The 27652-nt window shown below is 32.1% G+C and overlaps 2 protein-coding genes and 1 non-coding gene across 52 annotated transcripts in view; all 3 read right to left on the reverse strand.

Annotated features, from left to right (window-relative positions):
- The window catches only part of LOC126707665 (putative disease resistance protein RGA4), a 68138-nt gene extending 60879 nt beyond the window's left edge, over positions 1 to 7259 (reverse strand). The window contains exon 1 of the mRNA XM_050407485.1: positions 4077 to 7259. Within this exon, the coding sequence (XP_050263442.1) occupies positions 4077 to 7091 (3015 nt within the window). The 5' untranslated portion in view covers positions 7092 to 7259. The remainder of the gene's footprint in view (positions 1 to 4076) is intronic.
- The window catches only part of LOC126707661 (disease resistance protein RGA2-like), a 79299-nt gene that overhangs the window by 5205 nt on the left and 46442 nt on the right, over positions 1 to 27652 (reverse strand). For 11 of the 50 annotated variants that reach the window (XM_050407465.1, XM_050407459.1, XM_050407442.1 and 8 more), the window contains 6 exons: positions 2225 to 2311; positions 1897 to 2069; positions 1573 to 1774; positions 1055 to 1244; positions 396 to 944; positions 78 to 306 (listed from right to left, as the gene is read on the reverse strand). The exons of 15 other annotated variants lie outside the window; for them this stretch is intronic. The gene's annotated coding sequence lies outside the window, so the exon portion shown is untranslated. 24 more of the 50 variants (XM_050407457.1, XM_050407453.1, XM_050407452.1 and 21 more) reach the window with 21 other exon arrangements.
- Positions 16650 to 16809, reverse strand: LOC126707841 (U1 spliceosomal RNA). The gene has a single exon (XR_007649140.1). It is a non-coding gene; the product is annotated as a U1 spliceosomal RNA (small nuclear RNA).

Consider the following 27652-nt stretch of genomic DNA (forward strand, 5'->3'; position numbering starts at 1 on the left):
AAAGAATCAATAACCAAAGAAAGGGAAGGAAAAAAAATAAGAAAAGAAGTCATTTAAAAAATTAAGGGGTCACGAACCAGTATATTGTGGTCACCTAAGCTATTTTCAAGGGTCAATTTGGGTTTGTTCCACCCATAGAGCCAACCAACAAATTTTTCTTCGCTCCTGTAGCCTTAGTTGTCATATAAATCATATAACTCAGAAAAATAAAATAAAAAACTGTTGAAACAGAATTCAACCAAGTGGAGATGAGAAGAGCAAAAACTCCACCAGCATCTATTTGGTTTTCTGCCCAATCCAATCAACCTAAGAAGGAAAAAAATTACATCAACAATAGGAAGAATATAGAAATTAAAACATGACACCATCCAAAAACCAGCATATGTACTAATGACCTGTTCAGGATATGCTCCATCTTCGAAATAGAACTCAGTCCTTCCAAGTTCCACCTTTGCTTGGATCAAGATCAGGTTTCATCTTCGGCACAGCACTTGGATTATAGGAACTATGCTGCAGGCATCCCTCATGTCAATCTCTTTATGCACTTAAATCAATAAACCAGCCAAGTAAATCATCTTATGAAGTCATAATATCTAGAAAAAATAATTTAAAAAAAAAAAGAAAAAGAAGGTAATCAATACTTAAATATTGAAAATTGCAGCGATCAAAAGTGTTCAACAAGAACCAGTTATGAAGCCAAGGCTTTTTCTAGGCTTCAATTGCTTCTTCATATTCAGATCAACTCAAACATTTTTCATTCGGACAAAAAATAAATAAAGGGAATAGAAAGAGGAAATAGAAGAAGAAAGAAGAAATAGAGGAAAAACAATGGAATTGGTGTTTGTAAAAAGATTTGAGATTAATTACTAAACAATAAAGAAGAAAAGATTTTTGGGCTGCCCTCCATTGTTTTCCTTGACTCCTATTCAATTCTTTGTAGTGTGCTTGCATATGGAATTGCATATAAATTGCAAAAACATCAGCATTGAAGAAGATAAAGAATAAAAAAAAGAAGTGCAATGAGTGCCGAAAAAAAATATGTAGAAGTACATACCCATTGGAAGCATATCAGTTGTTGAACAAGAATTAGTTATTTGCAATGATTTTCAAACACAATGTTACTCTAACATTAGCAAGTCCCACAGAAACAACTCGTTTGCCAAGTCTGAATTCCCACTTTATCATCAATGGCAACTATCATTTATTCTAGAAACGTTGTTGGACTCTTTTATTAGCCTTCCAATCTGTTTATGAATTAAATCAATAAACCCACCACGTAAATCATCTTATCAATACTTAACATGTGAAGAAATCATATCTAAAATGATTTTTTTTTTTTGTTTAAACAGAAGAAAAAGAAGGGAATCGCCACTTAGTTGTTGAAAACTGCAAAGCCCCAATGTTTTAAAACAAGCACCAACTATATTTGTTTAAAATATATAATATTTTAAAAGAAAGCCATAAGTGATTTATACAAAATTTTCAATTTTTTTACATAAAAACAGTTAAAATCTAAATAAATTAATCAGATCCAATTTGAAAGTAAATGGAAAAAGAAATAATGATACTTACGCTTTTCTTCTTCTCTCACTTCTTTCCCTTCAAAATCTTCTTCTTCTTCTTCTTCTTCAAAAACCCAGATAATGAGACCCAGGCTTTTTTCCAAGGTTTCAATTGCTTCTATATATGGGTCAATAGAGTTTGTTCTTTTCTTTTTCAATAGACAAGAACAATTCAGATTGATTTATCATATCGGAGTAAGGGAGAAGATTACCTGAAAAAAGCAAATAGATTTCCCAAACATAAGAAGTGAAGGAAAAAAAGTTTAAAAAGGAAAAAAAACTCTCTGATCAATGGTTACATTGATACATACAGCAATCTTATTCCAGTCCTCACCAGTATCCTTTTGGCATATTTTCTCCAAATGGGGGCAAGCAATGATGCTTATTATCTGTAAAGAGGTGAGGCGACTCATTTCTTCGGGAAGTGATGTCAGATTGGGGCAATCGTCAATTACAAGGTTTTAAAGTGATGTGAGGCTGCTGATCCATTCCGGTAAAGTCATCCAGCTGGGACAAAAAAAAAGGAAATTAGTAGAAAACAAGGGACTTGTTTACGATAGAATTGAACTAGGTAACACATTTCTTTAGTCCCTTTTTTTGTTTTCCCCCAACCTATTTAACTAGCAAAACAACTATAGTGAGAAAAAATTAAATAACTTTACCTTAGCAATATTCTGATATGAACAAAAGACTGATGCTCCAGAAGGTAGTGTTTGAACATCCCAAGTATCACCCTCCTAAAAATAAAGCTATTTTCAAAAAGGTAGGAGTGTTAGCACCAAGCTATGGTCCTCTAACATCATTCTAGCAAACATAAGTTTGAGAGTTTCAATAAAAAGAAGAAGATCATGTAGATTATGGAACTTGTAATGTTGCATGCAAAATTAAATAACTTGTCCCATTTATCCCCATTGAGTTGAAATGTACATTGTCAGCCATCATCCAAGCATCATATAGGTGAAAAAGTCAAGCAAATTGATTTCCTCCCCTTAAATCTTAGGTCAACTATATTGTTGATAGTATTTCATAAGACACGGATGAAATAAAAATGGATAGAAATACCGTACCTTATAATTGTGTATGGAATACCATAGTCAGCCAGATATTGCTCAGCCTTTCGATTTCATGCCTGTAATATGGTAAACAAGATAAAGCATTTGGCCTAGCATTTTGTTTTTATTAATTATAATATTAGCAAAGAACTGATAACCAAAGAAAGGAAAGAAAAAACAAATAAGAAAAGAAGTCATTGATATTAAAAAATAAAGGGGTCACAAACAAAGAATAACTTAATGAAATAAGCACAAAAAAGTAAGTAAAATAACTTAGGTGAGTATAAATACCTTGAAACAAAAAAATTACATAAACAATACATGACAACATCCAAAAATAAGTGCAAATGTAGTAATGACCTGTTCAGGATATTCTCCATATTCGAAATAGAACTCAGGCCTTCCAAGTTCCACCTTTACTTGGATCAAGATCAAGTTTCATCTTCAGCACAACACTTGGAATGTAGGAACCATGCGGCTAGCATCGCACATGTCAATCTCTTTGTGGCTTTATGCACTTAAATCAACAACCCAACCAAGTAAATCATCTTGTCAAGTCATAATATCTAGAAAGACCATCTTTATAAATTAAGGGGGAAAAAATAATTAGGAGGTAATCGACACTTACATTTTGAAAATTGCAGAGGCCAAAAGCGTTCAACAAGAACTATTATAAGGCCCGAGCTTTTTCTAGACTTTAATTGCTTCTTCAGGTCTACTCAAACATTTCTTCTCATTGGAGGAGAAGAAAGAGCCGGAGGACAAACAATGGAATTGCCGTTTGTATAAAGATTTGAGATCAATTATTAAACTTATACCGAAAAGAATTGATGTTTGATCAGATGCATCTGCTCCAAACGTGAGCAATTTTGGGCAACCCCTTGACTCATCTTTGTAGTTTGCTTCTGAAATTCTGCATATGGAATTGCATATAAATTGCAAAATCATCGGCATTGAAGAAGATAAACATTAAAAAAGAAGTTCAATGACTGCTGAAAAAGGAAATGTAGAAAGGACATACCTGGTAGAAGCATATCAGTAGTTAATCCCGATATTTGTTGGAATATTTTGGGACGTGGGCAATCTTTGTCCAATCCTCTCCAATTTCTTTCTGGCATCTTTGCTCTAAGTGGTGACATCCACAGATCCTTAGGGACTGTAACGAGGTGAGGTGACGCATCCCTTCGGGAAGGGATGTCAAATTAGGGCAATATCTAATTTCAAGGTTTTGAAGTGATGTGAGGTTGCCGATCCATTCCGGTAAAGTCATCAAGCTGCTACATGTGACAATCGAGAGATGTTGGAGACTAGTAACGGATTGAAGATATGCAGGAAGAGATTCGAGTTTAGAAATTCTTGTGAAAGACAGAGACTGAAGGCACTTAACATGTTGAAATTTTGTACCATCATCGTCCGCATCACTAAATAGATCAACTTCCTCGCAGTTCCGAATGCTCAGCACCTTAAGAGAGGTGAGATGTCTCAGAATTTGAGACAGAGATGTAGAGCACCCCCCAATTTCTAATTCCTCGAGAGAAGTTAGGTTTTGAAGCCACTCCTCTGGCAGAGGCTCTTTGTCTGGCATCTCCCACAAAACCAATTTCCTTAATTTGGAGAGAGGAGGGATGGAGGAGGGAAGTGAAGAAGCTCCTGCCGTATTCATCATCATCGCCATTGCTTGCTGCAATGCCTTCCAGCTAACCCTTCCCAAATAAAGCACTTCTTCGAGATATGGAAACAGCGGCATGGAAGTCAACTTACTACAATCATTTATACGCAGGTTAGAAAGACAGGGAAAGGAAGGCAGTGACATGTGTTGGCGATATTGATGACTCCATGATGATGTGGATGTCATTATTGTTGCATTGCTGTTATCAACAATATCCCTCTTCCACCATCCCTTTAGATTAGGACATTTTTGTAGCGCAAGTGACTCTAGGGATGGGAAAAATGTTGTCAATGATGAAGCAGAGACTTCATTGGTGATATCCAAGTCTGATATATACTCTAGAATATGCATTTCCATAAGAGATATCTCTCGAAGAGATGGGAGTCGATACAATGGTGGCAAATGTTGGCATTTATTGCAACAGTGTATATATAATTCAGTAAGATTTGTTAGCGAAGAAAGCCAAATTGAAAATCTCACACCCCCGTACCCTACTACAAACAAATATTTTAAATTTTGGGGTGGTTGTAGGCCATCTAACAAATTTTCATCATCACCAGCGTTGATAACATCATCAACCCTAGAATTCCAACTTAAATACAAGTCACTGAGATGCTGCTTCTCCTTCAAGTTTGCGGCCTTTGTTTCTGAGATAGCATCTTTCACCAATTCCAAATTTTCAATCTGTATTTTTCCTCTCAAATCATTTAGCTTGTTCAATTCTGTTAGTCCACCATGGTGCTTGGAGGAACCTGTGGGGTCCTTACTAACAACAAAAAAGGATAATGTTTGAAGAGAAGTCAACTGCCCAATTCCATATGGCATATGAGTCAATTCGGAACATGAATGTATAACAAGATGCTTGAGGCTAACCAATTTTTGAATGTCTGTTGGTAACTCCTTAAGTCTAAAACAAAATTCGAGTTTCAATGTGTGCAGATTCACCAATCTCGTAATAGAATCAGGGAGAACCTCAATATCATTATTGGAAAGGTCAAGGTACTTTAGATGCATCAACTCACCTATGATATTTGGCAACGTCTTAATGTTTAAGCCGTGTAGATCTAATGCACGGATATATTCAAATGCAGAAATAAGTTTTCTGAGAGTTGATTCTTCCACTTGCACTGGAAGGTTCCATTTATGGGATGTCAAAATGAATGTTCGTATCTTTTTTGCATTAACCAATGAGTTTAAATTCTCTCCAAAGAATGAATCATTGTAAAATGAGAATGATACATGACGAACTTTTTCGTTGACATGTTTTGCATTAGAATTAACCAATGTACACTCAATACTTGAAATCGACAGTGCAAGATCATGGATTAAGTCATGCATTTTAAAGTTCATAAACATGCCTTTGTCTTCTTCTACTACTTGGAAGAAGGACCTCCACAATAGATCCTCAAAGTACTCATTGGCAATGTCCTCTAATTGTTGGTCCCCCTCTGGTGACTGGATAAATCCTTGTGCTATCCATAATTGTATCAATTCCACCTTCCTAATCAAATGATCTTTGGGAAACAACGAACAATAAGCAAAACAACACTTTAAATGTGATGGGAGATGATCATAACTCAATTTTAGAATAGGCAAAATACCATCTTTTATTTGAGTTACATTCATGAGTTCATTATTCTTAATATATGACCATTCAACTCCTGTTTTTTTAAAGTATAATACTCTTCCTATTGTCTTTATAGCAAGAGGCACACCACAACATTTTTCTACAATGTCCCTTCCAATTGCTTCAAGGTTAGGATTGATGGTCTTTGGCTTCTTTTCAAATGCCATTTGCTTAAATAATAACCAAGATTGATCATTTGATAGGCCTTTTAAAAGATATGGTGAGATTGTGCTAGTAATATCTGCAACCAAGTTGGTCCGTGTAGTTATCACCACCTTACTTCCCATTAAGCCATCCAACAGAAGTGTTTTCAAATTATACCATATTTCTTTGTTCTCATTCCACACATCATCCAACACGAGTAAGTACTTCTTTTGGCTGAGCTTTTCACGAAGTTTTTTTTGTAATTGATCCATTTCAAGGTTTTGAGGTTTTTCATCGGTTGCGGAAGCAAGTATCTTTTCAACAATTGTTTTCACATCAAAGTCATGGTCAGAGACACACACCCACATCTGCAACTCAAAATAAGCCTTGACCTTCTCATCATTGTATATATATTGAACAAGTGTGGTCTTCCCTAGCCCCCCAATTCCTACTATGGATATGAACGAAACGTTCTCCCCCACATCAAAGTCCAACAATTGACCTATGATGGCCTTCTTATCCTCCTCCCTCCCGATAACGTCTTCTTCACGTACAAATGAGTGAGTCTGGTCCCTCCCCCTAATCACAACTGCTGTCCCTAAAGGACGCTTTTCCAACTGGAAATTGTTCCTATCCCTTGCTATATCATTAAACCTCTCCCTCATATCCTTTATTTTGCGAGACATCTTTAAACCAAAAGCAAGTTGATTTGAGCTAGAAAAGAAATCGCGTACCTTCTTTGTCATTCTACCACCACCCATCACATTTTGCCGCAACACATGAGTGGAGAACTCGCTCAACAAGTCATCTGCATCAAAAACTGCATCTCTGAGCTTCGTAAGCCAGTCCCTGACTTGACGGCTCTGGACCTGCTGGTCCTCTGCATCCTCAAGAACAGCTTGAATGGTGGAAACAGTGTTTGACATTTTTTCGAGGTCATCTTTGAAACCCCAGATTGATCCAACTTGTTGGAGAGTGGAGGAGCCCAAGCTTTCAATGATCTTCTGCACAACGCCATACAGGATTGCATCGGCCATTTCTTCTTGTTGGGTGAAAGAAAGCACTGAGAGATAGACAAGAAAGTTGAAAAAACAAGGATGAAATGTGGTAGGAAGAAAGACAGAAAGAAAGAAGATTAAAGTTTTGTAAAGGCAAGATGCTCAATTTCGCTTTCACGTGCAAAGAAGAGCACCGATTCAATGATTCCGCGTAAGTATAATTGAGTGTACGTGAACTGAACAAATGACTTTTTTTAAGATCTAATGTGAACATACGAGTGTCGGTCGGTATAGATTCCGCGTGAACATTAAAGTAGTATAAATTTTTTTGAGAAGTATTAAAGAAGTATAATTGAGTTCTACGATTAACAAAATGCATCCCCATAAAATAAAATAAAATAAAATAAATATTACGTTTATAATATTTTTACAACAAATCACAGGTAATTAGTTGTTATTGATTCAAATTTGAAACTAATACTAAGATTATTTTTTTGCCCTAACAATAACAACTAGTAACAATCTGTTACTTAGAATTTGTTATAAAAATGTTATAGACATATCATTTCTAAAAAAAAAAAGCATCTTAACATATGACTATTAGATTCACTAATTACAAGCATAAAGTTTTGAATGACTGTTAGTTGGCCATTGGTGACAAATTGCAATTTTTTTTTTTTTAACTTTTTAATGATGGGATAGTTATAATAGAGAGAAATATGTTTCGAAAATATCAAGAAGTACCAATTATTTAAGGTATAGACATAGACAAAAAACTGGCCGTATACCAAATTTTAGATTAAATATACACGTGCCATAATGATTCTTGTAGGGCCCTTAGGCCTAGGAGTTCATTATCTAACTATATATTGGGCCTGTAGTCTAAGCCGAGGATAAGGATCTGTTCTAGGAGAAGGAGTCCTCGTCAAATGAGATTGTGTTGATAGATGAAGAGATTAGTTTTGGTCATAATGGCTCATGTGAGTGGGCCGAGGACGAATGCGTCCTTGGCTAAACAAAACCGAGGTCCAAAGATATGGCCTGTCAACAAGGGTAACGATCCCGAAAGTTCAGCTAGAGCAGATAAGCATTGCAGAGACATCGAATAAGAAGGGATCCTAAAATATCTAAAGAGAAAGTTATTGCCACCGTATTAAAGGCTCTACAACTAACTCTTTGGCTGTATTGATGTGGAGAAGACCCCTGAACAGGGCTATATTAGCCGCCCCAACGCACAAAGGAGCCTGAGAGGGTGTCCTATGGGACAAGCACTCAAGTAGAGGCTTAGATGGTCAACAAGTGAAAAACCAAGATCGTTTGAAAGGAACTATATAATAAAAGAAACCCACCATGTAAGGGTGATCGAAAAAATCAAGAAAGAAATACTATAACAATCTAGAACCAGACTCGTAACATTATCTAAGAACATTATATAAGAACCAAAGTCCTCGGACTTCACCGAGGACCTTTTTTCTTCAGTTTACACTTATGTTTTTTTGTTCTTTTATCATTAGATCTACCTAACTTGTTGTCTGGTTAACCAAATCTCAGTTTTCTAACTCATTCTCTACAAATTCATTGTTTAGGGCTTTTTGGGTCCAAATCTATTTATACCTTGGGCTAGGATTCCAAGTTTGGCCCTTACAATTCTAATTGTAGATTTTAGTTTTTCTATTAAAACGTGGGTGATTATTATTTTATCTTATCTTATCAAGATTCAACACATTAATAATTATTTTTTAGGAAAATTATTATTGCACCCGTTTGCATAAAAATGTAACATACATTTCTTTAGTTTATAATGTAGATCTTACGTTGATAATATATTGTCCTTTTTTTTAATATAGACAGGTGCATCATCTGTATGTGTCAACTTCCAATCATGAACCCCTCTGGCTAGTTTCAGATGACAAGAAAAAGGTTCTTAAAAAATAAATAAAAAGACCCTTTCACTTTGAATCGGTTTGGCTGAAGGATGAGCATTGTGGAGATATTGTTAAGCTTTGATAGGGCGCCGATGGACAAGACTCTCCTTAAATTCATAACTGCAGCAATTGATTTGTCTCTTGGAATAAATAAATAAAATCTTTTGGAAATATAAGGAAGATGTTGGAGCGGAAAAGAATCGAATTAGCTAACAGCTTCATTTTAGTCCAAATCTCAAATCTGACAATTGAAATTAAATTTATAAATTGAATTTATTTCCCAAAAAATAAATTGATCATCCAACCCATTCCTGTGGCCAATAATCCCTACCAAAACGTAAAACCCTTTTTGTATTTAAAAAAAAAAAAACTAAAAATTATATATTAAAAAAAAACAAGTGTTACTAGTATCATCTTGTCTTTTTTTTTTTTTTTTTCTAAGTCAAATGATTGTGTGTTTGATTTTTTTTTTTTTTAATTTTTTATTCGAGTGATTATGTGTTGACAGTTTTGTTGTTTGTTATCCAAAATTAATAGTTTGGGACTCCGAGATTTATGTGCTATTTGCTGCTCTTTGGTTTACTTAACCGATTTGGTTTTTTTTTTTTTTAAACTGGCAATACGTTAGAAAAATATTGGACATATTATATAATATAATGCTAAGCAATTCAGGCTTTGTATTTTCAAACTCTGTATGTTTGGAATCTTTCAATTTTAATTTTTCCTTTTACTTGGCAACACTAATAAGTTATATTTAGTAGAATAATATTGGACATATAAAATATAAAACTTTATTTGAATTATAGATTATAGGAAAGTTAACTTTAATATTTTACTTTTTTTTATTTATGAATCTTGGCAAAATTAGATTTCACAATAAGATGGAAAATAATTTTTTAACAAAGTTTAAGTGTTGTACAGGGAAATTGTTGCGAAATTATGCAAAATCAATCATAAATGATTTTTTTTTTAACATCAAATTCTATTTTATTAGATGCTTAAATGAAAATGTATTAAGAAATAATTATTTTGGACTTTTCTTTTATTTATATTTTGTTAATATTGAATATACAAAATATAATTATACTTTAGCCAATTTCAACAGATGAACAAAATTTTTTTAATCAAAATGCATGCTTAATCACTAGACAATTTTTTTTTTTATTTGACATCACGGATAAAAAGCAGTTTTTTCAATTTTTTATTGATTGTGCAACCTCAACTAAATTTATTCATTCTCTCTCAATTGCATATACCTAACAGGGTATTTTTGAAATTATGTAAAGGAAATTAGATACAAATTAATATTACAATTAAATAAAGAGATAAATATAAACGGTTCATAGTTTGAATCATATATTGAATGTATTCAACATGACACTACAATAAATAAATTTCCATGTAACACATTTTGAAAATGTGATCTCTATTGAAGTATTTTACCTTATATATTTAACTCCATGATTTTTTTTTTTTTTCCTTTCTTTCTTGAGAATCAATGCCTTTTCCATAACACAACTTTAAGATTATATTTGTTTAGATTAATATATGGATAGTGACTTTGGATGTGTGTCAGTTGTTCTATCATCCATGAACAAGAATACAAGATTTGAGTTGTTTCATTGATTTGATATGAAACCATTTTACAATCAAAGCTATTACAAGTCTGTTTGATATATATGTTTAAAAATTGAAAATTGTTATTTGAAAATATTTGTGAAAATACGTATTAATAAAAAAATGTATAAAAACATGTAAAATATTATTTAAAAACTGAAAATGATTAATTAAAAACATAAACCAAACACCTCCTACGCATTTACACATAACACGTTGATAGTTTCATTCTTAGTTTTTTATCCCCACAAATATAATAAAACAAAAGTTTTGTAAAGGCAACCCTGCTCAATTGCGCTTTCTTTTTTTTCTTTTTTTCTTTTTTGCTGAATAGCTCAATTTCGCTTTCACGTGGAAAGAAGAGTACTGATTGATGATGTGAACATATGACTTTTTTAAGATCTGATGTGAACATATGAGTGTCGGTCGGTAATGATTACGCGTGAACATTAAAGTGTTACTGGTATCATTTTGTGTTGTTTTTTTTCCAAGTCAGATGATTGTGTTTGATTTTTTTTTTTTTTTTAATTTGAGTGATTATGGTTTATTTGATGCATATATTTAAATAATAATTTTTATTTAAAAATATATATGAGTGAAAAAATATGTAAAAATATGTGTAATATTATTTAAAAATTAAAAATATATATTTAAATACATATACTAAACTGACCTATGTGTTTGACAGTTTAGATATTTGTTGTCCACAATTAATAGTTTAGGACTTCAAGATTTAGGTGCTATTTTGCTACACTTTGGTTTACATAATCCATTTTTTTATTTTTTTAACTTTGTAATGCGTTAAGAAAAATATTGGACATATTATAGAACGTAATGGTAAGGGGGTGTTTGGTAGAATGTTTAAACAACAATTTTTGTTGTTTAAATAACATAACACGTGTTTTTATAATACTTTTTTACTTATACGTATTTTTAAAAAATTTAAACAACATTACAAGAATAATATTATCAAATAAGTCCTAAGCAATTGAGGCTACGTAGTTTCAAACTCTTTTTTGTATGTTTGGAATCTTTTAATTTTATTTTTTCCTTTTACTTGGCAACACTGATAAATTATTTTATATAATTTTTTAGTGAGGTTTGTAGTGTATATTTGTGTTAAACTTTTTTCTTTTTCCTTTATGTGTGTTTATTTCTAAAAAAATAATAAATTATTTTTAGTAGAATAATATTGGACATATAAAATATAAAAATTTATTTGAATTATAGATTATAAGGAAGTTAACTTTAATATATGAATTTTAAATATTAGTTGGATACAATATTATATATGCGTATGACCTTATAGTGATTCACGTGGCTCTGTAATCTCTTTTTCTGCGTTGGCTGTGTATGGTCTATTCTACAAAAGTGATTGTCAGACTTGGATTTGTTTTTAGTGCAGATTCATTTTCTTTTGACTTTTGATTGTGATTCTTTGATACTGTGTAGAATACTTTTACTTTTATATATCTTTTGTATATTCTGACATTACACGGTGACTAGTTTTTTTTTTTTGAGAATGGCACGGTGACTAGTTGGTTTCTTATATAATATATGTTTTTTTATTTTGCCTTAAAGTAATACTCGAATTGCAGTGCCGTGTCAAGTCTTTCTAGATTGTTGTGTAATATAAAAAATAAAATAAAATAAATGCTACGGTTGGATTTTGAGAATTCAATCTGAAGGAGTTTTGTTTTGACTGAAATGTCGAATAAAATTGTGTCTGTTGTTGCTCTTATTACTGTTTCTGTTAATCATAGAGAAAAGTCAGAAAAATTCAATGGTATTGAGTTTAAGAGATGACAACAAAAAATGTTGTTCTATCTCATAGCATTCGCAACCCAAATGGTATATTGTATATGTTGAGATATTTTATTATCACAACCTTCAAATGTTGCTCCAATCTGACTTGCAAAATATGCCAATTATGCCAATTGTAAAAAATTTTACAATACTGCTACAGTATCATATTATTTGTAGGAAGGTATTGTAGCAATATTGTATAATTAAAAATTATTATTATATATTATCTCTGATTCTTCTCTTTCTTCCTTTTCTCTCTTTCTTTTTGCTCTCTCGTCTTCTTGCTCTCTGATTCTTCTCATTACCTTCACTCTACGCTAAACTCTCATCAACCTAATGGAAATGCAACGCAAGCAGTCATCATCCTCTTCGTCTCTCTGATCGGCATGGTGGCGCTGTTGAGTTGGAGATTAGCGAAATCGACAGTGGTGGGTCTCCACGTTTTTCTTTCTCCAGCAACTCTCTCTCTCTTTCATTTTTCCTTCTCCACGTGGGTCAACAAAATCAACTTCCTTCAAACTTCCCAGCGACGAATTGAGCAATCCGGCTTTCATAAATTTTTGTTGTGTTTGTGGGTGAAGATTATGTGGCTTCGCAGTGGTTAGCGATGGAGATCGCGATGGGTTAGTGTTGGGTCACGTGGGTTGTGTGGGTCAGGTGGGTTGTGATCTGTGTGGGAGTGGGTTTTGGGTTGGTGGGTGGTGGTGGGTTGATCTCAATAGGCGTGATTTTGGTGGGCAACAGCATGGTCAGTGGATGCAACGGCGTGGGTCTGGTAGTGCAACGACTTGGGCAGTAGGTGCAACGACGTGGGTTTGCTGGTGATGGCTCCGATAGGTTTGAATGGGTTTAACAAAGATTTGAATCGAAGCTCCGATGGCTCGGATAGTGATTTTTTTTAATGGGTTTGACCGTGAGTTGCTGTGTTTTTTTTTTTTTTTTGGTGGTGTTGATGGTCGAAGAGGGTGGTGTTGATGGTGTTGGTTTTTTTTTTTTTTTTTTTTTGGGTGTTGACAGTAGATTATGGGTTGCTGCTACTGCTGGTGGTGTCAGGTGTGTATAGTGCAACGGTGGTGGTGATTGTGATTCTTGAACAAAAAGAAAGAGAGAGAAAGAATAAATAATGTGTGGGATTGTAAATGATGGTGATTGTGGGATATATTATTTTATTGTGTAGAAATGTTATTTTAATGAGTAGAATAGGAAAATAAAAGTTGGGATGCTGGGAGTATTGCAAAATTGTATTGTATAATTGATAAAGTGACTTTTTGAGATGGTAAAATAAGATAGGATAGAATTTCCAGTTGGAGATGCTCTCACAACACAACACTGAATTTGGAAAAATTCTTGTATGAGAATGCTCCAAAACTCAAGGAAAATAAGACAGATAGGCAAGTGGTTGCTGCTGTGGAAGTATGGAAACATGCTGATTTCCTGTGCAAAACTATATTCTGAATGGATTGGACTACACATTGTATAATGTGTATAGTTCAATCAAGACAACAAAAGAATTGTGGGATTCCTTGGATAATAAATACAAGACAGAAGATGCTGGGACTGAAAAGTTCATTGTGGGCAAACTTCTAGATTACAAAATGGTGGATTCCAAAACTGTGCTTAGTCAAGTGCAAGAGCTACAGGTAATCTTACATGAAATACATGCTGAGAGTATGTCTGTAAGTGAATCATTTCAAGTGGCTACTATCATTGAGAAACTACCTTCATCTTGGAAAGATTTCAAAAATTACCTGAAGCATAAGCACAAGGAGATGCGGCTAGAAGACTTGATCGTAAGATTGAGAATTGAGGAAGACAATCGTTCTTCAGAAAAAGCTGTAGGGAATCACTTACATGGAACCTAAAGTAAACATTGTGGAACATAATAAGAATAAGAGGAAGTACTCTGGTGAAAGCTCAAATCAAGGAACTAGTGGGGGTAACTTTACAAAATTCAACAAAAAATGCTATGTGTGTGGCAAGATGGGGCATCGTGCTAAGGACTGCCATAAGCGTAAAGATCAAGGGACCAAGAAAGGCTCTCAAACCAACATTACTGAAGTGGAAAATCTTTCTAAGTGATTTATGAAGTGAACTTGGTAAGAGGAGATACCAAGGAATGGTGGATGGACATTAGGTCTACTTGCCATGTATGTTTAGATCAGAATTTGTTTCCTGACAATGGAGAAGAAATAGTCATGGGTAATTTCTCAACCTCTAAGGTTGTAGGAAAAGGAAAGGTAATATCGAAGATGACTTTAGGCAAGAAACTTACTTTGAATGATGTGTTGCATGTGCCAGATATTCGTAAGAACCTTGTTTCTTGCTCACTGTTGAGTAAAAATGGTTTCAAATTGGCCATTGAATCTAACAAGTTTGTACTCATAAAGAATGGCATGTATGTGGGAAAGGTTTATATAAGTAAGAGCATCAACAGGGAAAAAACTGTATGCCAAATGTAAGTTTATTTTAGTATTCATGCCCAATAACTCTCAACAATGGAACGACTAAACATGTAAACTTGTAAAAAAATTGCCATAGTGCTACATTACCGTCCTAAAGGTAGGACGGCACTGTAGCACAATGGTATAAACAAAATTTGTTTTTTAATCGGTTTGGTTCTTCTCTCTCCTCTCTCATTATTTCATAATTTTCGTTATCTTTCTCTCTCTTTCTTTCTGCTCTCTCTTCTTCATGCACTCTCTTCTTCAAACTCGAAAACTCTGCCTTCCTCTCTCTTAGATCGGCATGGAGGCAACGGCGTTGGAAGCTTGATCATCTTCTATGGTGGAGGCGTGGAGGTCGTGAGTTTGGTCATAGGTTTCTGGCATGACTGTGGGTTTGTAGGATTCTCTAGGCGAGATCGGCGTGGTCAAGGATTTGGTAGTTGTTGTGGCGGCGAGATCGGCGTGGTTGTGTGTTTGCAAATCGAATTTGGTTGTAGGTGGTGATGGGTTTACTAATCAATTTTGGCCGAGGGTTTGGGGCTAAGTTTCGGTGGTGGATCATGGTGGGCCGTGGGATCGGTGTGGTCAAGTGGGTTTGCCTGGTGTTTCCCGTGGTGGCTTTGTGATGTGATGGTTGTTAGTTGTGTTGTTGATGGTGGGTGGTGGTTGTGTTGTTGATAGTGGATCAGTGGGTGATGGTGTTGTTGATGATGGATCGGTGGGTGGTGATTGGAAATTTTGGGTGGATTAGTGGGTGGAAATTTTGATGGTTGGTTAAGTTTTTGTTTTGGGTTTGTTTGGGGTTTGAAAAGAGTTTTTGTGTTGGTTTTTTTTTTATTAACTGTACTGGGGTTTTGGGTCTTCATGGTGGTGATGGAGGTGATGAGAGAAAGAGAGAGAGAGAGACAAATTAAAGAGAGACATAAATATATTTTATTGTGTAAATATATTATTTTAATGTATTGTATAAGAAAATAAAAGTTGAGATGCTGGAAGTATTGTAAAATTGTATAGTATAATTGATAAAATAGTTTTTTAAATGGTAAAATAGGATAGAATGACATAAACCATTGTGGATGCTCTAATGGGCTATTATTTTAATGTATTGTTTAAGAAAATAAAAGTTAGGATGTTAAGAATATTACAAAATGATATGGTATAATTGATAAAATAATTTTTTAAAATGTTAAAATAGGAAAAGATGACATAAGGGCTCTTCAAAATTAATATAGAGTTAATCTGAAATATTGCAAGTGTGGATTTGGTTTATAATAATTTAAGTGTGATATTGTAATGGTGTGATACTGTAGGCGTGTGATATAGAGATGACTTTTATATTTATAACTTGTAGTTTATGTACTTTTGTATTGTAAAAGTATATATATAATACTTCAGGAGGCTTATATGTGTTTCTCAAAAAAAGAAAGAAAAAAAAAAAAAAAAAAAGGAGGCTTATATGTGTTTGACGTTATATATCTAGAATTAATTTTTTTTATTTCGGCTTCTCTTTAACTGTAGATATGATTCTTTACACTTTTCCTTTTGACTGCTTTTTGGAAAAAGTTGTTTGTCATATTACCGAAGGAAAAGAAAATTAAATGGCCTAGATATCTAAGTTGACAGGCTAGACTTGTCAGATCATTTAATATGCTTAAGTAAAGCCACGTGAACCTGTCCAGTATGAAAGTGAGGCATAAGAATTGTTCTTTAACACAAAATGATTTTGAATATAATTGAAAAAAAAGATTTTAGATGTGGAGGAAGACATTCCCACGTGTGAAAGGAAGAGTTTTTTTTTTTTTTGATAGGGGCCGCGCGTACGCAGACCCCCACTTCAACAAATTATGACGTAGGTTCCATCACTTGGACAAACCTTAACCGAGCACCCCTCCGTAGTGCAATGGAAGTCACAAGCTTAGGCCATGGGCCTTTTTGATCACCCATTGACCCCGTCCAGGTAAGTGGAAGAGTTCCTTTTGTTAATATTATATTCTCTAACTAGTTGCATCAATATAAATATATATATATATATATATATATATATGTAAGACACTATGAGTTATGAAAATGTCAAATAATTTTTTTATAATTCTTTAAATGTGGAGGGTGTTTTCTTAAAAAGAAGGTGGTAGGATCAAAACTCATGTGAAGGCTTATTTAAAGAGGTTTTGATTGAGATACAAAACAATAATATGATAAATATGCTATCTATTTTTAAATGTGTTATTACCAATTAAGTGTCTTGATAGTACACATAATTATGGTAGGTTTTGACATATTTGTCAGAGACGTATTACCATTAGGCAATTGTTCTCAAATGGAATAGTTTAAAATTATAAAACAGATCTGTAATCAGTTATTTGAGTGGAGAGCAAATAAATTGCTCATCGAGGGGAATTGGGTTAAAGCCTTTAACCTAAAAGTCTCTGGGATGGTAACCCAACCTAGCTGACTAGATATCCCAAGATCTAGGTTCAAAGGAACAACTGAATCGTGGAGACTAATTTTTATCACTATGGAGATAAAATCTCTCACCAATTCCTATAATGAAATAATGATGTCTGTAAGCGATGTTCATGGTAAACTTTACTTTTAATGATTCTTATATCTTGAAATTCTATGTGGGGTATAGCAGGATACTCTTAATAAGAGTCACCTATATGAGTGTGAAGTGGCCCGCTTCCATGAGAGTTTTAAGGTTGAATTTTCTAAAACACTTCATGAATTTACCAAGATACGTTCAGGGCCGAAATGAACACAACTATAAGAACGAAACATGTTCGAAAATGAGCTGTGTGAATTCTATTGTCTTGGTATACACAAACGGCTGACAGTTCAAAAATATCATGTTCACTGATTAGTTAGTATATCCGATAGTCCTTTACAAAAGAAGGTTCAAAGCCAAAAGCCACCTCTCCTGATACAGTAACTTTTCTTCTACTCTCTCTGTGTCTGCATCATCATTTGCATTGTGTTTATTAATTTCTATTCATGTGGGGAATTGTTAGAAAAATAGTATGGAGTGAATAAAAAATTGATGTTTTTCTATGTTTACTTGAATATGTTATTAAAAGTTGTAAAAATCCTAAATTCCACAAAGGAAAGGAAATAGATAATATATGAGTTTATATGCTCATGAATTGGACATTGGGTTGGGTTTTGGAATATGTGAACTGGGCCTACTTGTCCAAATAATAATATTTTATTATTTTAATTTTTGAGTCAGTTAGTCTGTGCATAGCAGTTATTACTGAAACAAAGTGTCTGTTCAGTAACGTATAATTTTTCATAGTCCCTCATTCATAAAAACTACTTTGAGAAAAAAATCTCCCAGTGAGAATATTTTTGTGCATTTCATTTTGTGTCAAAGAGAGAGAAGAGACATTAAGTAATTCGCAGAGCATGACCTTGTGTGCTTCATTTTCGTGTTGTAGGTCATTTTATCCTAGGAGGCAGACATCCACAGTGATTGTGTGAGGGGCGAAATCTACTTTAAGGAGATTGTGTCAAACACAAGACTTAATCTAAATCATTCATCGTTCACACATTTGGTTTGTGAGTTTTTAATTATTTGCAGATTTCTTCTTATATATTATATTTTGCATTTGCCTATCATATCTATTTGTTTTATTGCTTATATTTAGATCTGTATGTTGTTCTTTTTGCTTGATTACTGTCGGGGACGTTTTTGCGACAAGGGCTGAAAATGCGAGAATGGCCCAAATCTCCCCTTGGGTTCTTTAGAAGTGTTTATTTGTGGAGAATCAAGCCCAAAATTCCAAATGTATAATGAACAAAAGGCTAATGGTGCTTTGACAAGAGAAAATCAAAATGCTAATAATGAGAGTGCAGAAAAAGTATAAAAACATAACAGGTCTGAAACTTCGACCCATAGTTACACAAAAGAAGAAAATGAGGAAGGTCGTGAGGAAGAGAGGGAAGGTTCCCCTGTACCCATATTTCCACCCCTAATGTTCAGAATTGTGAGAATGTCTCTTGACTCAGTGGGTTTTTGCTCTCAAGTTTCAGCTCTATAGAGAAAACGTGGTTTAACAGGTCTGAAACTTCGACCCACAGTCACACAGAAGAGGAAATTGAGAGAGGTAAAAGAGGGAAGGTTCTCCTATACCCATATTTCTACCCCCAAACTTTAGAATTGTAGAATAGCTAAATGGGTTTTTTGCTCTGAAGTTTCAGGGTTCTAAGTAAAACATGGCTCCCCTTTTTTAAACCTGATTGTGGAATTTGTATTGAGTTTGGGGTACTCTAAGTGACTGATTTTTGGTCAATAGAAAAGGTTTTGGACCCCAAGGTGTTAAGCTAGTAATTTTCAGGTTTACTTTTGTTTGGATAAAAGGAAGGATTACTTTTATCATCATTAAGGGAAATGCTTGACTAAACCCTCATTGGCTCCTCATTTTCAGTTGTTTCAAACTATTGGAAGGCTCAACTAGATGAGAGCTGGCAGCTGAAGTTGGCCAATGAGAGCCAACCATTTTTAAAGGAAAAGAAAAGGTTCGAACAGAAACTTTGGGCCACAGTCACACAGAGCATAAAAGCACTAGTAACACTTAGTGTTTTATATATATATATATATATATATATTTTTTTTTTATTCGAGTGATTATGTGTTGACAGTTTAGTTGTTTGTTATCCAAAATTAATAGTTTGGGACTTCGAGATTTAGGTGCTATTTTGCTGCTCTTTGGCTTACATAACCGATCTGGTTTTTTTTTTTTTTTTTACTTGGCAATACGTTAGAAAAATACTGGACATATTATATAACATAATGCTAAGCAATTGAGGCTTTGTATTTTCAAACTCTGTATGTTTGGAATCTTTCAATTTTAATTTTTCCTTTTACTTGGCAACACTAATAAGCTATATTAAGTAGAATAATATTGGACATATAAAATATAAAACTTTATTTGAATTATAGATTATAGGAATGTTAACTTTAATATTTTACTTTTTTTTACTTATGAATCTTGGCAAAATTAGATTTCACAATAAGATGGAAAATGATTTTTTAACAAAGTTTAAGTGTTGTACAGGGAAATTGTTGCGGAATTATGCAAAATTAATCATAAATGATTTTTTTTTTTTTAACATCAAGTTCTATTTTATTAAATGATTAAATGAAAATGTATTAAGAAATAATTATTTTGGACTTTTCTTTTATTTATATTTTGTTAATATTGAATATACAAAATATAATTATACTTTTGCCAATTTCAACAGATGAACAAAATTTTTTTAATAAAAAAATTATTCAAAATGTACACTTAATCACTAAACAAAATTTTTTTTTTTGTTTGACATCACAGATAAAAAGCAGTTATTTCAATTTTTTATTGATTGTGCAACCTTTTTTTTTTTGAGAAAAAATTTTATTCATTCTCTCTCAATTGCATATACCTAACAGGGTATTTCTGAAGTTCTGTAAAGGAAATCAGATACAAATTAATATTACAATTAAATAAAGAGATAAATATAGACGGTTCATGGTTTGAATCATATATTGAATGTATTCAACATGACACTACCATAAATAAATTTCCATGTAACACATTTTGAAAATGTGATCTCTATTGAAGTATTTTACCTTATATATTTAACTCCATGATTACAAAAACATTTTGTTAGTAACTAGATGATGAGCTCCAAATACAGGCATATTACTACATTTGACCTTTCTTTCTTGAGAATCAATGCCCTTTCCATAACAAAACTTTAAGATTATATTTGTTTAGATTAATAGTTGGATAGTGACTTTGGATGTGTGTCAGTTGTTCTATCATCTATGAACAAGATATGAGTTGCTTCATTGATTTGATATGAAACCATTACACTCAAAGCTATTACACATAACACATTGATAGTTTCATTCTTTAAGGGTCTGTTTAGATACAGTTGAAAACTGAAAATTGAAACTAAAAACTGAAAAACACTGTAACAAAATAATTTTTAAATATATGAATAGTACAGTGGGACCCATTTTTAATGAAAAAATTGTTAAAAAGTTAAATTTGTGGGTCTCATAAACAGTGCACAAAACCCACTGATATGCTGAAAATGATGGAAAAGTCCAATATTGCTGCTACTGTTTATAAACAGTAACCGTGTTTGTCTCTCAAACTTGTGCAAAAAAAAAAAAAAAAAAAAAAAAAAAAAAAGACACAGACACACTGACTTTCAGCCGAATCCAAACGAGCGCTTAGTTTTTTATCCCCACAAATATAATAAAACAAAAGATTTAAAGTTTTGTAAAGGCAACACTGCTCAATTTCGCTTTTTTTCTTTTTTTTAGCTGAATAGCTCAATTTCGCTTTCACGTGGAAAGAAGACTAGAAGAGTACTGCTTGATGATGAATTTAATGATTCCGCGTGAAGTATAATTGAATGTATGTAGCCCCAAGAGGGGTGGCCCAGCGGTGTGGGATCCCGCGTGCATGCTCATGGTCCCATGTTCGAGTCGTGGCGGGTACCATGTGGGGGGGGATTTATGGCATGCAATGCGCCCCACACTCTAGCTCTCTTGGGGTGCTAGGGTGAGGTCTGTGGCGTCTCGGTCACAGTAGCTATGGCTCAATCCAACATTCCCTAGCGGGGGGTGCCCCTATTAGGTCACGCCCTGGGGGGTAAGTCACATATGGTCGCCCCCGCCCCCCCTTTAGTTCATCCAAAAAAAAAAAAAAAAAAAAAAAAATTGAATGTATGTAAACATATGACTTTTTTTACGATCTGATGTGAACATGAGTGTCGGTCGGTAATGATTCCGCGTGAACATTAAAGTGTTACTAGTATCATTTTGTTTTGTTTTTTTCCAAGTCAGATGATTGTGTTTGATTTTTTTTTTTTTTTTTTAATTGGAGTGATTATATGTGTTTGACAAGTTAGTTGTTTATAGTCCACAATTAAATAGTTTAGGACTTCGAGATTTAGGTGCTATTTTGCTGCTCTTTGGTTTACATAAGTGATTTTTTTTTTTTTAATATTTTAACTTGGCAATACGTTAAGAAAAATATTGGACTTATTATAGAATGTAATACTAAGAAGGTGTTTGGTAAGATATTTAAACAATAGTTTTCGTTGTTTAAACAACACAATACGTATTTTTACAATACTTTTTCACCTATACATATTTTCAAAAAATTTAAACAACGTTACAAAAACAATATTACCAAATGGGTCCTAAGCAATTGAGGCTACATAGTTTCAAACTCTTTTTTGTGTGTTTGGAATCTTTTAATTTTATTTTTTCCTTTTACTTGGCAACACTAATAAATTATTTTACATGATTTTTGAGTAAGGTTTGTGGTGTGCGTTTGTGTTAAACTTCTTTCCTTATCTCTTGCGTGTGTGTTTATTTCTCAAAAAAAAATAATAAATTATTTTTAATAGAATAATATTGGACATATAAAATATAAAAATTTATTTGAATTATAGACTATAGGGAAGTTAACTTTAATATTTGAATTTTTTTTACTGATGAATCTTAGCAAAACTAGATTTCACAATAAGATGTAAAAATATTAATCCTAATGCACACTTAATTACTAGACAATTTTCTTGTTTGACATCACTAATAAAATTCAGTTTTTTTCAGTTTTTTATTGATTGTGCAACCTCAACAAAATATATTCATTCTCTCTCAGTTGCATATGCCTAACATGGTATTTTTAAAGTTTTGACAATATTAAATGCAATCAAATATAAATTGATGTTACAATTAAATAAAGATATAAATATAGACTAGTCATAATTTTTTTTTTTTTTTTTGAGAAATAATTACAACATGCTGCTAATCCCGCAGCTCGAACCCTTTCCCTCCTAGACCCCCAAGCACTTTGTGCATGGGGAGGTATCAATTTAGCTACAAGGCCTTTGACTAGACTTGTCATAGTTTGAATTATATATTAGATGTATTCAAAATGACACTACTATAATTAAATTTCTAGTAGCTCACTAATCATCCGTAGACATGTAACACGCTTTAAAAGTGTGATCTCTAATGAAATATTTGACCTTATATATATATAACTCCTTGATTATAAAAACTTTTGTTAGTAATTAATTGCATGATGAAATGCACCTCCAAATACCGGCATATTACTACATTTGATGGATAAGGAGTTTGATGAAGTTGGTATTGAGAAAAGTCAGCAATTTTAATTCTTAACTCCGAACTTGGTCAAATTTGAGATGCTTTTTCCATACATAGGGTGACTTTCTTCGTGAGAATAATACCCACCAAACCTCAAAAATATTTTAATAAAAAATTAGTGTTGGATAAATTCCATGAACAAAACTTTGAGATTAGATTTGTTTAGATTAATCATTGGATAGTGACTTTGGATGTGTGTCAGTTGTTCAATGAACAAGGTTTGAGTTGGTTTATTGATTTGTTTTAAAAACCATTACACTCAAAGCTTGGAGGACTAGCATTAGGTGTGTTAAATGCTAAATTTTTACATCAGATCATCAAAAACACCCTTACATCAGATCTCTCAAATGCTAAACTTTTTTTCCATTTGGCAGGCCAAAATGGCCATATACCACCTTTTTTGGAAATTTTTAGCAACAAAACACTGTTTCGGAAATAAATGGCAAAGTACCACTTTTTCCAGAACTCGAGTTTCAAAAACTCGAGTTCCTCATCAGTTCTGCCACCATGGCACTGTTGAGTTGGATTTGTGCGAATAAAAAAAATTATGTGGAACTCGAGCTTGGTAAACTCGAGTACCATTTACACAATACTCGAGTATACCAAGCTCGAGTACATTTTATAAATAAACTCGAGTACTGTGTAAATTTTTTTTGTTTTGTTTTTTTGTTTGGGGATAAACAACAAATAAACCTAAAGATAAAAATAAGTATTATTTTTTATGTTTTTATTTATTTAAATAGAAGCATGGGAAAATATAGAGATTTTAATTTCGAAATATGAATTTAATTTTTACATTAATTAAAATTGTTCACTGTTTTCTCATAAAAATTATTCACTGTTTTCTGTATAAACAATTTCTATGATTTTGCATAAAATTATTTTCTGTTCAGCATTATTTATGAAATTATTCGCTCTCTTTTTTGCATAAATTATATTCTGTTCACTATTTAAAAAATTGTTCGCTGTTTTCCCATGAAACACCTAGTCGAATTGTGTTTTCAAAATTTAAAAGCTAAATCTGAATGCTTTTTCATGTTTAAATTTCATAATAATCGAATTTGTTTTTTTGCATTGATAAAATCTGTTTCAACGTTAATAAGATTTGCTCTCTACACATCATGTTTACTGTATTTTCGAAGTTGCTTACCGCATTCATAAAATTTGTTTTTTGCATTAATTAAAACTGTTCAATGTTTTCTCATAAAAATTGTTCACTCTTTTCTGCACAAATTGTTTTTAGCGTTGGCGTAGTTATTGCATTTATATGGTTTTTGTGTTTTTTTAAAATACGTAACCATATGAATAATGGACAAACTCCATGAAAGAAAAATGAATGATTCGTACAAATCACCTAATGGTAAATGCCTCGAAAAATTTGAATTTGTAAAAAAGTTCAAATTAGTTGAATGTAGAACTGTTCACTAAGTAAAACTATTTTCGAAGCTGCTTACCGCATTCATAAAATCTGTTTTTTGCATTAATTAAAACTGTTCACTGTTTTCTCATAAAAAATTTTCACTCTTTTCTACATAAATTGTTTTCAGCATTGGCGCAGTTATTGCACTTATATGGCTTTTCTGTTTTTTTTTTTTTTAAATATGTAACCATATGAATAATGGACAAACTCCATGAAAGAAAAATGAATGATTCGTACAAATCACCTAATGGTAAATGCCTCGAAAATTCGAATTTGTAAACAGAAAATAATTTATGCAAAAAAGAGAGTGAACGATTTCTTAAATAATGCTGAACAGAAAATAATTTTATGCAAAATTGTAGAAATTGTTTATGCAGAAAACAGTGAACAATTTTTATGAGAAAACAGTGAACAGTTTTAATTAACGCAAAAAAAAAAATTTTATGAATGCGGTAAGCAGATTTGAATATACAGTAAATATGATGTGCAGAGGGAAAATTTTATTAATGTAAAAACAGATTTTATCAATGCAGAAAAATATATTCGATTATTTTGAAAGTCAAACATGAAAAAGCATTCAGATTGGGCGTTTAAATTCAGAAAACACGATTTCACTAGGTGTTTTATGAGAAAACAGTGAACAATTTTTTAAATAGTGAACAAAAAATAATTTATGCAAAAAAGAGAGTGAACAATTTCATAAATAATGCTGAACAGAAAATAATTTTATACAAAATCGTAGAAATTGTTTATACGAAAAACAGTGAACAATATTTATGAAAAAACAATGAACAATTTTAATTAATGTAGAAATTAAATTCATATTTTGAAATTAAAATCTCTATATTTTACAATGCTTCTATTTAAATAAATATAAACATAAAAAAATACTTATTTTTATCTTTTTGTTTATTTGTTGTTTATCCCCAAACAAAAAAACAAAACAAAACAAAACCAAAAAAAAAAAAAAAAAATTTACACAGTACTTGAGTATACCAAACTTGAGTACTGTGTAAATTTTTTTTTTTTTGCATTTTATTTATAAAATGTACTCGAGTTTGGTATACTCGAGTATGGTGTAAATGGTACTCGAGTTTACCAAGCTCGAGTACCACATAATTTTTTTTAATCGCACAATTTTTATAAGAAAACAGTGAACAGTTTTAATTAATGTAGAAAATAGTTTTACTTAGTGAACAATTCTATATTCAACTAATTCGAACTTTTTTACAAATTTGAATTTTTCGAGGCATTTACCATTAGGCGATTTGTACGAATCATTCATTTTTCTTTCATGGAGTTTGTCCATTATTCATATGGTTACATATTTTAAAAAAAACAGAAAAACCACATAAGTGCAATAACTGCGCCAATGCTAAAAACAATTTACGCAGAAAAGAGTGAACAATTTTTATGAGAAAACAGTGAACCGTTTTAATTAATGCAAAAAATGGATTTTATGAATGCGGTAAGCAGCTTCGAAAATACAGTAAACATGATGTGTAGAGAGCAAATTTTATTTACGTAGAAACAGATTTTATCAATGCAGAAAAACAAATTCGATTATTGTGAAATACATGAAAAACATTCAGATTTGGCTTTTAAATTTAGAAAACACGATTTCACTAAGTGTTTTGTGGGAAAACAGCAAACAATTTTTTAAACAGTGAACAGAGAATAATTTACGCAGAAATGAGAATGAACAATTTTTTAAATAATGCTGAACAGAAAATAATTTTGTGCAGAATGCTAGAAATAGTTTATGCAGAAAACAATGAACAATTTTTATAAGAAAACAGTGAACAGTTTTAATTAATGCAGAAAATAGTTTTACTTAGTGAACAGTTCTACATTCAACTAATTCGAACTTTTTTACAAATTCAAATTTTCGAGGCATTTACCATTAGGTGATTTGTACGAATCATTCATTTTTCTTTCATGGAGTTTGTCCATTATTCATATGGTTACATATTAAAAAAAAAAAAAAAAACAGAAAAGCCATATAAGTGCAATAACTGCGCCAATGCTGAAAACAATTTATGCAGAAAAGAGTGAACAATTTTTATGAGAAAATAGTGAACAGTTTTAATTAATGCAAAAAACAGATTTTATGAATGCAGTAAGCAGCTTCAAAAATACAGTAAACATGATGCGTAGAGAGCAAATTTTATTAACGTAGAAACAGATTTTATCAATGCAGAAAAACAAATTCGATTATTGTGAAATTTAAACATGAAAAAGCATTCAGATTTGGCTTTTAATTTAGAAAACACGATTTCACTAGGTGTTTTGTGGGAAAACAGCGAACAATTTTTTAAACATTGAACAGAGAATAATTTACACAGAAAAGAGAGTGAACAATTTTTTAAATAATGTTGAACAGAAAATAATTTTGTGCAGAATGCTAGAAATAGTTTATGCAGAAAACTATGAACAATTTTTATAAGAAAACAGTGAACAGTTTTAATTAATGCATAAAATAGTTTTACTTAGTGAACAGTTCAACATTCAACTAATTCGAACTTTTTTACAAATTCAAATTTTTCGAGGCATTTACCATTAGGTGATTTGTACGAATCATTCATTTTTCTTTCATGGAGTTTGTCCATTATTCATATGGTTACATATTTAAAAAAAAAACACAAAAACCATATAAGTGCAATAACTGCGCCAATGCTAAAAGCAATTTATGCATAAAAGAGTGAGCAATTTTTATGAGAAAACAGTGAACAGTTTTAATTAATGGAAAAAACAAATTTTATGAATGCGGTAAGCAACTTTGAAAATACAGTAAACATGATGTGTAGAGAGCAAATTTTATTAACGTAGAAACAGATTTTATCAATGCAGAAAAACAAATTCGATTATTGTGAAATTTAAACATGAAAAAGCATTCAGATTTAGCTTTTAAATTTAGAAAACACGATTTCACTAGGTGTTTTATGAGAAAACAGCGAACAATTTTTTAAATAGTGAACCGAAAATAATTTATGCAAAAAAGAGAGCGAACAATTTCATAAATAATGCTGAACAGAAAATAATTTTATGCAAAATCGTAGAAATTGTTTATACAGAAAGCAGTGAATAATTTTTATGAGAAAACAGTGAACAATTTTAATTAATGTAAAAATTAAATTCATATTTCGAAATTAAAATCTCTATATTTTACAATGCTTCTATTTAAATAAATAAAAACATAAAAAAATACTTATTTTTATCTT

This window comes from Quercus robur, chromosome 11 (genome assembly GCF_932294415.1).
Source record: "Quercus robur chromosome 11, dhQueRobu3.1, whole genome shotgun sequence".
NCBI classification, from domain to species: domain Eukaryota; kingdom Viridiplantae; phylum Streptophyta; class Magnoliopsida; order Fagales; family Fagaceae; genus Quercus; species Quercus robur.